Source organism: Patiria miniata, unplaced genomic scaffold, assembly GCF_015706575.1.
Source record: "Patiria miniata isolate m_02_andy unplaced genomic scaffold, ASM1570657v1 HiC_scaffold_28, whole genome shotgun sequence".
Taxonomy (NCBI): domain Eukaryota; kingdom Metazoa; phylum Echinodermata; class Asteroidea; order Valvatida; family Asterinidae; genus Patiria; species Patiria miniata.
The window spans coordinates 8,081,058-8,096,432 of NW_024037067.1; the positions used below are offsets into that span (position 1 = coordinate 8,081,058).

Genomic DNA, 15,375 nt, shown 5'->3' on the forward strand with positions numbered 1-15,375 from the left:
GTGATACGATTTAAAGCAAATGTTATATGTTAGGGAAATAACTGGAACGGACTCACCGTAAACCATAGACACTGATAGAGTAAGATTCGTTCAAAGCGAGCTGCCATCTTGGAACTCCTTTTATTTGATAACATGTAGTTCGTGCCATACGACATCTCCCCCTTTTCTAGAACAAAATAAACTGGTTAAGAAAACACATTTACAATGCACATGATTGAGTCTGGGTGTTCAATGTTAGAAAGTGTCTGCAAAATGTTGAGTGTTCCAAATCAGCTCCTAGAGTCCAATGTTCTTGGTTCAAGCAGATTTCTAGAGTTCTTGAATTAAATCAGAATGAATTTGTAATTCAGAGATGAGTGCGAGATAATGCAAGATTGATTGATTTTAACCGAGTAATGAGTGATGGAGTGAGGACAGTTCAGTGTTCTAGTACATGACATAATCCTGCTGCCATGCTGGTGGTTTCCTCATTCGCTGAGACAGTCTCACTCCCTGTTGCTGAGCATCTGGGTTTTGTTGGACTGGATCCTCCAGTTGGATCTCGAATTCTGGCTCAGGTGGTGGTTGTGGCATCCGGACAATATGCCGCCTGTTCCGACGATATTCTGCGCCATTCACTCTCACGATGTAAGAACGGGGTGTGTCTGCTTTACGGAGGACCTCTCCGACTGGACCAAGTTTGCCCTTTGTTCTGATCTTCACCCGGGCTCCTGTTTCCAGTTGATCCAATGCATTGGCGCCATGTTTCTGGTTGAAGTAGACTTCTCCCTTGGACTTGGATGCAGCGTCTGCTTGTTTCAACTTTGTCTGGTTGATTGGTTTCTGAAGGAGATTCTTGGGCAACATTGGTAGGGTAGTGCGTAACTCTCGTCCCATCATCAGACTTGCCGGACTGACACCAAGACTTGGAAGTGGGGTCGCGCGGTATGTCATGAGAGCTCGTATGGGATCTGGTTGACGCAGGATACTCTTGGCCACATGGACAGCTTTTTCGGCTTGCCCATTTGCTTGGGGATAGTGTGGACTGGTGGTGATGTGGTTGAAGCCAAACTCTCTAGCAAACTGTTGAAACTCTCCTAGGAATTGTGGGCCGTTATCTGATACAACAACGTCAGGGATCCCATATCGTGCAAAGGTAGTTTTCATGAAGTTGATGACTGCTAAGGCTGTTGTCTTCACAAGGTGATGAATCTCGATCCACCTCGAGTAGTAGTCAACGATCACTAAGTACACCTTCCCTTTCAGCTCTGCAAGATCGCACGCGATTCGTTGCCATGCTCGTTGGGGTAAAGGTGTTGACATCAGGGGTTCCGCCTTCTGTGCTGGTTGCTTTTCTCTGCAAAACTCGCATTGTTGAATGTGCTGCGCGATGTCAGTACCGATTCCAGGCCACCATATGGCTTGATTTGCACGGAGTCGGCTCTTGGTGACCCCATGGTGACCCTCATGGAGTTTCTCCAGCATTTCCTGCTGCATCTTCTGTGGGATGATGATGCGGTCCCCATATGTCAGTATGCCGTTGATCTGGCTTATCTTATCTTGTTCCTCCCAGTATCGCTTGACATCAGGATCTACGTCCTTGATGTACTTCGGCCAGCCGTCTTTCACGTACGACGATACTAGGGACAATACGTTGTCTTGCACTGTCTCATCTGTGATTTCTGCAAGTTTGGCATCCGAGGCTGGCCACTGGCTTGTTACCATGCTCACGTGTGCTGCAATTTCTGCTGCGAGATCATCACTGTCATCAGCTGTCTGGTCTGTATGAACTGGAGCTCTAGACAGGGTATCTGCAACGACTAGGGTCTTGCCTGGTGAGTAGACAGCTGTACAGTGGAATTTCATGAGGCGCATCAGTAAGCGCTGGCATCTCAGTGGTGCGTCACAGAGGTCCTTTGAATTGATCAAAGACACCAGTGGTTTGTGGTCGGTTTGTACGGTCACGTGAAGTCCTCTGATGTAGACATAAAATCTCTCGCATGCCCATACGCTGGCCAACAACTCTTTCTCGATTTGGGCATACTTCCTCTCAGCAGGAGTCAGGGTACGGGAACAGTAAGCGACTGGCTTCCATGTCTCATCTTCGTGCTGCTGTAGTAAGCATCCTCCCAGCCCATAGCTACTGGCATCTGCGCTGACCATGGTAGGTTTAGCGGGGTCATAGAAGGCCAATGTGGGTGATCTGGTGAGGAGTGTCTTGAGGTGTCGGAATGCAATCTTCTGTTGTGCTCCCCACATCCAGTCAACGTTGTCTTTCAGGAGATCAGTGATTGGGGCTGCAACTGATGCTGCGTTCGGGATGAAGCGGGACAACCAATTGACCATGCCCATGAGCCTCTTGACTTCATCCTTTGATGTTGGTGGGGGCATCTGAACGATTGCTGTGATCTTCGTAGGATCAGCATGTATACCATCCTTGTCTAGCTGTAGACCCAGAAAGGTAACCGTCTCTTGAGAAAACTTTGATTTCTCTTTGTTTAGCCGCAAGCCAGCTTTCTGTAGGATTTGGACTACACCATGCACACGTTGATCGTGCTCTGCCTGTGTTCGGCCGGTGATGAGAATATCATCCATGTAGACAACTACACCATCCAGATTGACGAGTAGGTCACACATAATACGCTGATACAACTCAGGCGCTGATGTGATGCCGAAAGGGAGTCGCGTAAAACAGAAACGCCCAAATGGAGTTATGAAGGTTGTCAATTTCTGACTGTCACTAGCAAGGGGTATCTGCCAAAACCCGTGCTTTGCATCGAGTAAGGAGAACACTTGTGCACCAACAATCTTTCCCAAAACCTCTTCCAGGCTGGGGATAGTGAAACGCTCCCTCTGCACAGCTTTATTCAGTTGTCGCAGATCTACACAGAGTCGAATCTGGTTGTTCTTCTTGGGTACAATCACGATTGGAGCACACCACTCTGTCGGCTCAGTGATGCGCTTCACGATACCTTGGGTTTCCATCTTTTCCAGTTCTTGCTTCAACTGGGGAAGTAGGGGCAAGGGGATTCTGCGAGGAGCGGTCACACAGTATGGAGTAGCGGAGTCGGTTAACTTTATGTTAACCGGTGGGCCTTCAAGATAACCCGTGCCTTCAAACACGTTGTCTCGGTTCACCATGGTGTACACCCGCTGTATCAGACCAAGTGCTTCACATGCTGTCTTGCCAATGACAGGCTGACCACTGGCAAGAATCTGGAACACCAACGAGTACTGACGATTCTTCATTTCACATGACAGTTTCTTTTGTCCAAGAGGTTTGGCCTTGCCACCAAAGTAGCCATGCAAGCGAAGTGTCGTTGGCTGCAATGTCTTATCACTGAGTTTCAGTGATTTGTACACGTTAGCGGGTAGGATGTTGACTTCCGAACCTGTATCTAGCAGGAACTGCACCATCTGTCCCTGCACTTTGATAGGTTGTCTCCACACATCACCATTTAGTATGTCATGGCTGGTGTGATGCACTGTTCCAACGAAGAAATCATTAGTTTCAGTGTCTCCATCATCGCTGTCAGTTGGATCGTGCTGTACTGTATGCAACTTCTTCGGTTTAGCGCGACACACTACCGAGAAGTGACCAAGTTTCTGGCAGTAGTTACACTTTTGTCCACTTGCTGGACAGGATTGGTGGCTTGGATCTCTGCCGCATCTACTGCATCTCTTCCCGCCTTGTTGAGGTTTGGCACGTGTCTGTGGGGGTGGCTGTTTGAACGATGGCTTGTACGGTTGCTTGTACGGTTGCTTGGCGTTTCGGTGTAGTGCGTGAACTGATACTGTGTCGGCATTAGGGCTGTTCTTAAATTCACGCAAGTCCTTGACAGCTGTTTCAAGGGTTTTGGCCAAGTCCACGGCTGCTTTGAAGGTGAGACCATCTTTGGTGAGAAGATGTTTCTGGATATTGTTGCTGGTCAGACCACACACAAGCCTGTCTCGCAATGGGTCGTCGAGAAACTGGCCAAATTTACATGTACTGGCCAAGTTTTGAAGTGTCATGGCATACTGTGCAATGGTCTCTGATGGCTGTTGATCCCTTTTGTAGAAGCGAAAACGCTCTGACACAACCAGGCGTTTGGGTCCATAGTGGGCGATCAACAACTCACACAGTTCTGTGTATGTTTTCTCAGTTACTGGGGTTGGCTCTGCAAGACTTTTAGCAGTTTTATACACAGTTGGACCGACTGCACTTAACAGAACAGCTGTCTTTTTCTCCTGAGCAATGTCATTTGCTTGAAAATACAAGTTCAGCCGCTCAACATAGTTACGGATATCTTCCACCTCATCATATTTGTCGAGGCGACCGATCAGCGGTGCGCGAGAGTGCGCCCCCTGTTGTGGAGTTTGTGCCATTGTTCTGAACCGTCACTCGTGCGGTGAATTTCCGACGTAAAAATGCCCTTGTTACGTGTCCAAAAAGTCAAGTGACGTTAGAATACTATGCCCTAAATGTCCGCGGGTATATTAGAAACCCAGCGCTGCCACCATGTTATATGTTAGGGAAATAACTGGAACGGACTCACCGTAAACCATAGACACTGATAGAGTAAGATTCGTTCAAAGCGAGCTGCCATCTTGGAACTCCTTTTATTTGATAACATGTAGTTCGTGCCATACGACAGCAAATCAATTGTAGATTTTCTTCTATTGCTTCTAAAAAAATAAGTTGGTTTCACAATCGAAAGAATTTAAAGTATATTTCGACATATTTCGTTTTGCCTTTAAAGGGGCACTGCGTCCTGAAATCCTCGAAAATTTAATGTTCAGGATTGTTTTCTTATCCTATTTCAAACATCTGGTTGAAAGGAAACCAGCCTAATGTCTAATTCTCGTTCCTGAGAAAAGACGAAAAAAGAGTGAATATTTACATCGGACTCGACGCAGTATGATACGTGTTTCCTGTCGTTTTCATACAATGTACGATACATGTTGTGTGTGTCTAGTATTACACACGTACACAGCACCGTGCTCACAAACAGCGGTGACCAATCATCAATGTACAAAATGTGATTTCTTACACGTCCGCAAAAGGCGAAATGCCCATGACGGCAGAAACTACAACAACTAGCACGGCGAACAGCCCGACTTTTTTGAGTCGCAAAAGTGGACCCCGAAAGTCGCATGAATAACACAAGATACTACAAAAAGTGGCCGGTTTTTAAAGGATAGTGGTGTAAACGTTTATAGCCTACTTTGAAATGTTCTTTCCGATTAACATCATTTCGTTCAAAACGTGTTGTGTAGCCCAATTGGGCGTATTCCAGGACGCAGCGTCCCTTTACGTACCGGTAGTTTAAGTCTCGTATTTAACTAGTTTGTAATTCTGTAACAGCTATTGCACGTTGTTTATTGTTCTCGAGAATTAAGTAAAAATGCTTTTAGGTTAGTGTCCTAATTGGATGCAGTTTCACAATTGTCGACACGTACATAATAACAATAGATGGTGATGTTATATTGAGTATAGTGATGGTTTACGTGTGTATTATTACCCGAAGCGAAGCATTCCAGACTCCAACCAGTCTTAAACATAGTTGTACCGACCAAGCACATAATTATTCGGAAATATCTTTTCGGTCCAAACGTCAAAACAAGTCAAAAATTATGAATGTCCAACATTTTGTTCAACAATTTTTGTTCTTTCTGTTTTTCGAAACAACCCTCAGTGTCCAGCTCGCAAGTAAAACGTAAACAACTCCTTTTATGGAGATAAGCGCGCGCGTCGCGCGTACCGCAAGAATGAAGATGCACAATCTACGAAGGCCGTTAACGACAAGGCAATAAGGCTACTAAAATAGTTCGAATTACTGCTGGTCCCTCGGTATAGGTCAGCTTGACTACCTCCCGAGGTGACCTTCACCTCGAGACCAGTAATTCCCACTACTTCCCTCAAACCATGCGCATTATAACACTGACTCACTAGTAGTAGCATGGTAGTATGGGCTCCGTGCGCCAACAATGGACCGATCCAGTAAGCCTCTCCCACTGCGCACGTGGGCAAATTAACACGTGCTCCTCTCGATCTCCAATGCCACACTACATTTCCCTGCCGCGCGCATCATACAAGCGTGCACGCATGTCGGACATAAATCACGGCTGTGATTGGTCAGAATACCATAGGGCGATGCTTACTGGATCGGTCCATCAAAAGACTGGCCACTTTTGAGAGCCTCTTGGACAGGACACCGCGTGTGCGTACGTACGGGACGCGCGAAGTACGAACGAATACCCTGAATCGAATGTGCACAAAGCAATAGACTTGGCCAAGTTGGTTGCGCTCGGTCTGTATCTAATGTGCGTATAGCGCATACGTACATTTCCCATGGGCGGATAGTACTTTTTGAGCCGCGGCATGAATGGGAGCAATAACGAATGTCACGTGATGTGAGTTCCACCAATCAAATGACAAGGATCTGTATGTCGGTTAATATAAAGCTATTTATATAACCGACATACAGATCCTTGTCATTTGATTGGTGGAACTCACATCACGTGACATTCGTTATTGCTCCCATTCACGCCGCGGCTCAAAAAGTACTATCCGCCCATGAGGAATGGGAAATATTATAACACCTCACTCACAGATTCTGTGTCTTGATTGGCCGAGAGTGAGTCACATGTTACTTTCTAATTTTGCTATCTTTCTGTGCACGGCCAAAAGTACTATGCGCATAGCAACCAAAGTACTATACCATTACTATACCGTACTATACCGTACTATTTCCACGGCGCGGTATTTGTGTGCAAATGCATGCTGGTGTGCGCGTTGCGCGTTGTGCGTAGCGCGTATTGTTCCAAAGAGAGCGCGCCGCAGACTTGGGTTCAAACAGTTCGTGAAGGGGTAGTTTTTAAGAGAGAAATACATTTTCCACCAATTTTGTATTGAAATTGAAGTTTATTTCAACTGTGTTCAGATTTAATAATTTAAAATATTAAAATCAAGCAGAATCTGTGGGTGAAGTGTTATAAAACAAATATTGAATGCTTTATCTCGTGGTGAAGTAAAACTAGCCTCCCTCGGTGATCCATGGGCCATTCTATTTTCCCTCGGCTTCGCCTCGGGAAAATAGAATGGTCCATGGATCACCTCGGGAGGCTAGTTTTACTACACCCCTCGAAGCATTCAATATTTGTATACTATTGAACAGTTAGGATTATGACGCGGTATTTGTGTGCAAATGCATGCTGGTGTGCGCGTTCAGCGTTGCGCGTAGCGCGTACTGTTCCAAAGAGCCAGCGCTAGCGTTGGGTTCAAACATTTTCGTGAAGGGGTGGTTTGTCATCAAATGACAAGGATCTATATGTCAGTTATATAAACAAATATTGAGTGGCTTTAAATTGTGAAATGGGAGGAATATTATCGCTCGGTAAAATCTGGACTTTTCCAGTTCACTCGGCTTCGCTTAGTGAAATGGAAAAGTCCAGATTTTACCTAGACTTGGCCAAGTCTGGGTTGCGCTCGGTCTGTGCCTATATAGTAAATCCACTCACAGCGCATATCGCATACTTACAGTACATAACGCGCGCCCTCATGCGTCGAATCCGGACCATCATGTTAAAAACGTACATGTACATGTTATTTTCAAGTGATGCAGCAACCCAGACTTGGTCAATCTGCCAAGCGTACGCGCTGGTTTGTTCCACGTTTGTACACAGCACTGATCTCTATATAAAGGTCAGTGGTACACAGTCTATGGAAATTAATTCTCGATGTGATTGGCTTCTACCGATTTCGGTAGAAGCCAATCGTATCACAGTATTTCAGGTAATGAGCGTTTTTATTCTTAAAAACGCGCGCAGATTGTTTTGATAATATTCCTAACACGCAATCAGCGTTGTCTGCGTATTCGCGCATCCAAAGTTTCGCGGAGAACGCACACGCATCCCATGGTAAGGAGTAGAAACAGATATATAGTTCGTCCTTCGAAATTCGAAGATGACAGCCAACATCTCCATACTAGTTGGTGTTGTGTGTTCGCAGATGGCTAATAAGTCAAATTCTAGCCAGGAAGCTACGGTCCTACACTGGACACACTAGGTTGGGGGTGGGGGGAGGGGGACACGTAGGGAAGCATCTAGCTGACGAGATTTTCGTTGCTGTCGTTTCAGCTCAGCCTCCCTGATGCGACGGGCTTCGAAGCTTGATGCACCTTCGTGTGATAATCTTCTCCATGCCGTTCGATCATGGGCATGTTCTTCCCAGCTACTCACATTGAAGTTGCATTGCTTCATGGTTGCTTTAAGGCAATCCTTGTATCTCTTGAATTGACCACCAGCCGATCTTTTGCCTGTTGTTAGTTCACCGTAGAAGATCTTTTTGGGGAGTCGATCATCAGGCATGCGTACTACATGACCTGACCAGCGAAGTTGAGCACTCATGATCAAAGCACCTACACTGGGCAATTCCGCTCGCTTGAGGACTTCAGTGTCTGGGACCTTGTCTTGCCATCTGATGCGCAAGATCTTACGCATGCAGGAAAGGTGGAAGTGGTTCAGCTTTCTGATGTGGCGGCTGTAGGTTGTCCAAGTTTCACAGGCATACAGCAGGGAAGTCAGGTCAGGACTGCAGCTTGATACACACGCAGCTTTGTTTTCAAGCTTATGCCTCTCCTATTCCACAGACGCTAACGAAATCTTCCGAAAGCTGAGCTGGCTTTGGATATCCGATTTGTGATTTCCTGGTCTATGTGGACCTCTCTTGACGGGGTGCTGCCCAAGTATGTAAACTTGTCAACAGAATGAAGGATGTGATCTCCAATGGTGATAACGGGTGGAACATATGGCTTACTTGGAGCAGGTTGAAACATCACTTCTGTCTTTTTCAGATTGATTGAAAGTCCAAAGCGTGAGCAAGCTGTTGCGAAGCAGTCCATGATGAGTTGTAAGTCTTCCTGGGTGTGGGCGACAAGAGCACAGTCATCGGCATATAGGAGTTCACGAACTAATTCATCGAATACCTTTGTTTTTGCTTGAAGTCTTCTCAGATTGAAGAGTTTACCATCAGTCCTGAATCTCATCTTCACGCCGATGTTGATGTCACGGAAAGCATCAAGGAGCATGCTAGCAAACACGACACTGAAGAGCGTTGGTGCAAGGACACAGCCTTGTTTAACTCCATTTGATACTGGGAAGGGTTTTGAAGACTCCCCATCGTCCGTTACTCGCGCCATCATACCATCATGAAACTGCTTAACCATCTCGATATACTTGTCAGGGCAGCCAATTTTGGACAGGAGTTTCCAGAGTCCTTTTCTACAGACGGTGTCGAATGCCTTTGTCAAGTCGACGAAGACACAGTAGAGGTCGGTATTCTGCTCTCTGCATTTCTCTTGTAGCTGCCGGGCTGCAAAGATCATGTCGCCTGTACCTCTTCCTTTTCTGAAACCACACTGGCTGTCGGGTAGAAATGTGTTGGCAATGTGTGTTGTGAAGCGATTAAGCATGATTCTGGCGAGGATCTTACCAGCAATGACCAGCAGGGAGATTCCTCTGTGGTTGTCACAAATGAAACGGTTGCCTTTCTTCTAATGTGGACAATGGAGGCATCCTTGAACTCTTGGGGAAGCACTCCTTTGATCCACATCAGTTGGAATAGCTCTGTGAGGCGTTGCACGAACGAAGCATCTCCTGCTTTGTATATCTCGGCAGGAATTGGGTCGGAACCAGCTGCACACGCATCCCATGGTAAGGAGTAGAAACAGATACACGCACGCGTACGTTCGAATGCTTTGAAACGGCTCTGGGTATGCACAACACGAAGCGGTATCAATGGATCTCGACATCTTTTACAGGTTAACCCCAATAAACAGTCTCATTCTTTATTTATTCGATCCAAGAGCAGCTGATCTTAGCATTATCATCCCAATATAATGTGTTTGAAATCTACAAATTAAGATTACGTTTTTAAACTTTTGCAGATTGTTATCCAGCCTTCCATACCTACTGAAAATAATAAACGAGTCTTCGAAAAACGGTTACTTTGATTGGTCAAGCGATGTTGCTGCATATGCATAGAGATGGTGTTGCATATGCATTGATGAATACAGGCGCGTGCACGCGAGGGGGGGGGGTGCTGATGGCAGATTGATCAAGTCGGAATTGCTAACTTTTGCACCACATGTATGCACATGCTCTGAAATACATGCACACACATGCAGTGACATGTACGTGTAATACGCGTGTTGTACAATGTACATACAGTGTGTGCGCATTGTTATACGGCACTGAAGTGGAACGCGCGCTGAAGTGTACCTTGTCGGGCATCTGGAAAGACGTAAACTAAGTGATTCTTGCTACTTTTTTTTTTTAAATTAAGATACCGACTTAAAGCAATTCCGACTTGAGTCAAGTCTAGATTTTACCTTGCGATAATATTCCTCCCATTCCACGCTGAGCCACTCAATATTTGTATAAGAAAATTATGGAGCGGTCTCACTGCGCGCGTTATTTGGAATCGTTTGGTCCCGTACTCATGTCATAGATATAGAATAAAAAGACTAGATCGGCAGCGCGTCCACCACACGCGCGGACTTTCATGGAGGATCTCGTGCTGGAGGAAAGATACAACTAATGCGCGAAAACGTGACAAACGCAGTGTTTTCTTGAGTTTTGTTTCCAAAATATGAAATGGCGGCCGAAGGTTGAATGAAAGAACACATATTAAGGCCAGATAAGAATGATTGATAGTAATACAAAAATGGAAATTAAAAATACAAATGTTCCAATTCTTTAAAATCACAACTTTATTGTTGCGTGCATCGTAACGGTTCGCCATGACGGTTCACCATGTCATTTTGGCCAACAACTGTACAAAATACAGTTTGTGTTTAACTTGAAAGGCTCATTATGATACACAAACAATATACAATCCTTGTCAATTTGTTTGTATTCACTCATTCCGTTAATTTGCCGAAAAATCCATCGGTGATCCATCCAAACAAAAATATAAAGGAATTGAGTGACTCTGCTTATTATATAATTTACAGTGGTGAACCGTGGTTACACTATGGTTTGGATGGATTTTTCGTCCAAATGAGGGATTAAAAACAAATTGAAGAAGATGATACGTTGTTTGTGTATCCTAATACGGCTTTCACGTCGAACACAATCTGTATTTTGTAAATATATCGGCCAAATGACATGGTGCACCGTCATGGTGAATCGTGTGCATTGACCACCAGCGCGCGCGTGTGTGTATTATTATTTGAGCGCGTACTACGCGCAATATCCAAATCCAATATCAAGGCTATTGTACATTCAGACAATCCCGGCCAAAATGGTTGGGACACTTGGAAATAACCTTAGCCTCCAAGGGTCACCAACTCCCCCGCTCCCCCGGTCAATGTTGTTCTCTTCAGGGGATGGAGCCCACATCGCGCAATGAGAGATTCTCTTCAGGGGATGGAGCCCACACCGCGCAATGAGAGACAGCATTGAGCGGGGGCTGGGGGGTTGGGGGCCCAGCGAGATTTGGCCAGGATTGTAGGTCTGTGTATATGGATATCAATGGTTTTATCTATGACTGTGCACGCCGTACCATAACGCGCCCTCATGCGTCAAGTCCAGACCAACATGTTAAAAACGTACATGTACATGTTAATTTTATGTGATGCAGCAACCCAGACTTAGTCAATCGAGCCTCGACTCCAGGGGCGCGTGGTCGTTCCTTACACTAACCCCTGGCTGTGATGATGACGTAAATGACGCTGAATGGCTATTCACAGCGTACTGCGCGGGCATTTCAAAGATTGCACGCCGGGCGCGCCCATAATGCGCTCGCGCTCGCGTGCTTAGCTTTGCACGTAGCGTCACGTACGAAAAAAAACAAATTATGATTTAAAAGTCACGATGCCTGTACGGTATGGATTATGTCAGCCGCGTATTTCGCAAAAAAAAAAACCTGTATCTGTGGTTGTAAAGGCACGAAAGGGGTACGTACATTTAATACAAATCTTTGCTAATTAACACAACGTCCAAACGTTGTGTTTGAAAGGATTGTACCGTATTTTGGTACATTTAAATTACACAATTCCAGCGTTTTGGCGGTCATAACCAAGAATTGGTTCGGTGGTTTCTTGTCAGTGAATTTCTTCGGCAATTTTAATTGGGTTAGAATTACGCGTGATCATGTAGTACTCAAATCCCCAAAACAATTAACCAAAGAGAAACCACCGAACCAATTCTTGGTTATGACCGCCAAAACGCATGGGGTTACGATCGCGCAAGGCATGATGGGAAACAACATGGCGCTGCAAGATCGTACCCACGGGGCACGAGGTTGTAGTCAATCTGCCAAGCGTACGCGCTGGTTTGTTCCACGTTTGTACACAGTCTATGGACATTAATTTTCGCTGTGATTGGCTTCTACCCATTTGGGTAGTTTTTATTCTTAAAAACGCGCGCAGATTGTTTTGTTATTATTTCTTACACGCAATCAGCGTGTGTTGATGGGTGTACATCGAGGACACACACGTGCAACATCATCAATGAATTGAGGACAGGAACCAAATCGAGGACAACCTCGATTAAGAAAATTAAGATTAAGAAGAACATTAAGTGACTTCATGATGATATCAACACCTGTCATGTTGCGTCACATTAAATGGACATTTTGCTTAGGCCTATAGAGAGAGAGAGAACAATTAGGTGTATTTTGGTCATTTAATATGTGCTAAGACTGGGATGTGTTGTGGGTGACCATTGAAGTGACGTCATGAATACACCTCATCACGTCATTTGACATGACATTAAAGGGGCATGTTTCAAAGGGGCATTTTTAAGGCGTATATCTAGAAATTTAAAGGTCCGATTTTGTTGTTACTTATTAGCAGTTTGTATCATGAAGTTTAACATGATGAAGTTAAAATTGCTGAAATCATCTAAAATAAGCAAATTTTACTAATGAATTTTCACTAAATTTGTCAATTCTGGTATTTTTTGTTACCACGAAGTGACCCTGCACAGGGTGTCAGTTCGTGAAAACCAAAATTTGCGTGTTTTCGAAGAGTGCGCGCATGCAATAGCGTTAGGGAGTGTCAGTTCGTGAAAACGAAAATTGACGTGTTTTTGGAGAGTGCGCGCACGCATGCGCAACGTATGCGCGCACTCTCCCAAAATGCGTCAATTTTGGTTTTCACGAACTGACACTCACTAACGATATTGCATGCGTGCACTCTCCAAAAAACACATAAACTTTCGTTTTCACGAACTGACACCCATCTTAATCATTTAATTGCTAATCAACTAAGCAGATTTCTACAATATAACGTTTATAATTGAGTAGTTTAAGCATTTTCACGTCAAGTGATACTAAAACCTCTAAGATAGATGGAATATTTTATTGAGTAAATTTGTGTCAAACCTTTAAAAGCGTTTTTCTCCGATTTGTATTTCTGCAACGCTGACCACCGGGTGTCAGTTCGTGGTGTCGGTGACGTTATGTTCTGAAACTGCGACTATGTGTTATACATGAAATTGAGTGACGTCGTGACTGTCCTCACATGTTACAGAGTCATTTCAAAAAGCCGAAACAGCTGTGTTTTTTCCACGTGAAAAAAAAACCTTCTAATTTGTAACTATTTTTATGAACCACAAACTTTCGGGTGTCTTTTTTTCCAGGAAATGACAAATTACCCAACCCCCGACCTATCATTAGCTGCTACACGTGCAGCCATGATACATCCTCTCAACATTCAACCGACCAGACTGCCACAAAAGCTGATTACCACAAATTGCTGTATATTTCTCATGTGATGTGCACTATACATCACCCTCACATCACCAGCGCGACTGGAAGGGATGATTAAGGACGTGTTTTATGATATCTGGCTGTGTATGTACTAATGGTAATAGCTCACGACTGGATATGTTTATTCTGATCTTCGAAACAGCCATCCATTTCCCAAGTGGCTCACATATACACGCACAAGGTTTTTCCTGAAGTTGATGGATACAATTGGTTCCATCCAAGCAGTGACAGTACGTATGAAAGGAAAGGCTTCTGTGATCTTTAGGGAAGAAAGCGCGAACGCACGATTAGCTCGGGCCGTCTTGCCGTGAAAGTCTTGTAATTATACAATTACTCACTTGGTCATCATTTTTCCCATTTTGTTTAAAATCACAATGCAAAATGAAAGTGACCTTCATAATGCAACTGTATCCCTCACCCACTCGTAAAACTGACACAGGGCCAGAGGCAGGGGTGATGTATAGTCACTGAGGTGTGTAGAATCCCCTAAGTGGATTACATACCACGTGAACTTTACATTTACCACATTTTCTTCCTTCCATCAACGAATTGTTACAAACAACTATTGTGAACTATTACTTTTATATTGTTTGCTTTTTTGGACAATTATAATTTGGTACGGACAGTTTTATGGATCACTTAGGGGGCTCGTTTTCGGTAAGTTTTTTGGGGGGACCGAACGACCAACACCCAAGAGATTTGTATTTGAAGAAGCTCTGTTGCCAGAGCTTAAAAATACAAGTGGTCTTAAAATAATCTAAAAAGCTGTATAATTTTGATTTTACATCCCTAAATTCTGTTCCCTTTCTGTTCTTTGGTGCACAAGGCTTGTTCAGACATGCATTCAATTTGATTGTTTGTTAACGTGAATGTTTCTCAACAATTCGTACTATGTCCGATATATAAATCAAATCCATTAGTCTACTTCCTCGTTAAATTAGAGACCAGGCACTGAACAGAACACAAACACCCCCCCCCAAAAAAAAACACTTAAATTGAATCTGATACTCTTAAACCTTAAGAAAGTTTGTCCCTGACATTGCACCCTTTTCTCCACCCTGTAAAAACAAAATAAATTTACTTTCACAAAATCCTATAAGAATTGAGGGTTCAAACGGTTCCTCCTGGAGTGCCATAGGTTAAAAAAAAGATACACCCCCCCCCAAAGAAAATTCCAACAGCAACAATGCAGTTCACAATTACACTTTAAAAAATATTTTCCCCGTGCTTTCCAAAGTCCTGGCAGATTTCTTGCTCACATGGCAACAGAGCTTACTGTATAGGTTCTAATTTCCTGATGCCTATACCGCGCTCATCGTAATTTAAACTGGCAGGCCGGATTTTTTTTCCTTTTTCTACTCGGCGGGCACTGACTGGGAAAAAGTGCAGTGACTAGCTTTCTGATTGCAGTGGAGCAGCATATAGCCAATTGCCAAAGGATTGTGCAATTTGTGATAAAAGCATGAGACTTCGCAAGTTGGTTCTTCATGCCATGAAGACAATTTTCAGATATGGAGGCATTTCATATTTGACCACTGGTGACCTTTGAGAGGTCAATGAACTTACATACTCTGACTGGGAAAAAGTGCAGTGACTAGCTCACTGATTGCAATGGAGCAGCATATAGCTAATTGCCA

The 15,375-nt window shown here is 44.3% G+C and overlaps 1 protein-coding gene across 1 annotated transcript; it reads right to left on the bottom strand.

Moving 5' to 3' along the window:
- Nucleotides 1-426: 426 nt before the first annotated feature.
- LOC119735096 (uncharacterized protein K02A2.6-like) lies at nucleotides 427-4,347 on the bottom strand. The gene has a single exon (XM_038208798.1). The coding sequence runs from the start codon at nucleotides 4,345-4,347 to the stop codon at nucleotides 427-429; it is 3,921 nt and encodes a 1,306-aa protein (XP_038064726.1).
- Between the last annotated feature and the right edge of the window lie 11,028 nt (nucleotides 4,348-15,375).

Excerpts from the sequence above, each read along its gene's own strand:
- LOC119735096 (XM_038208798.1), bottom strand. The coding sequence starts at position 4,347 with ATGGCACAAACTCCACAACAGGGGGCGCACTCTCGCGCACCGCTGATC.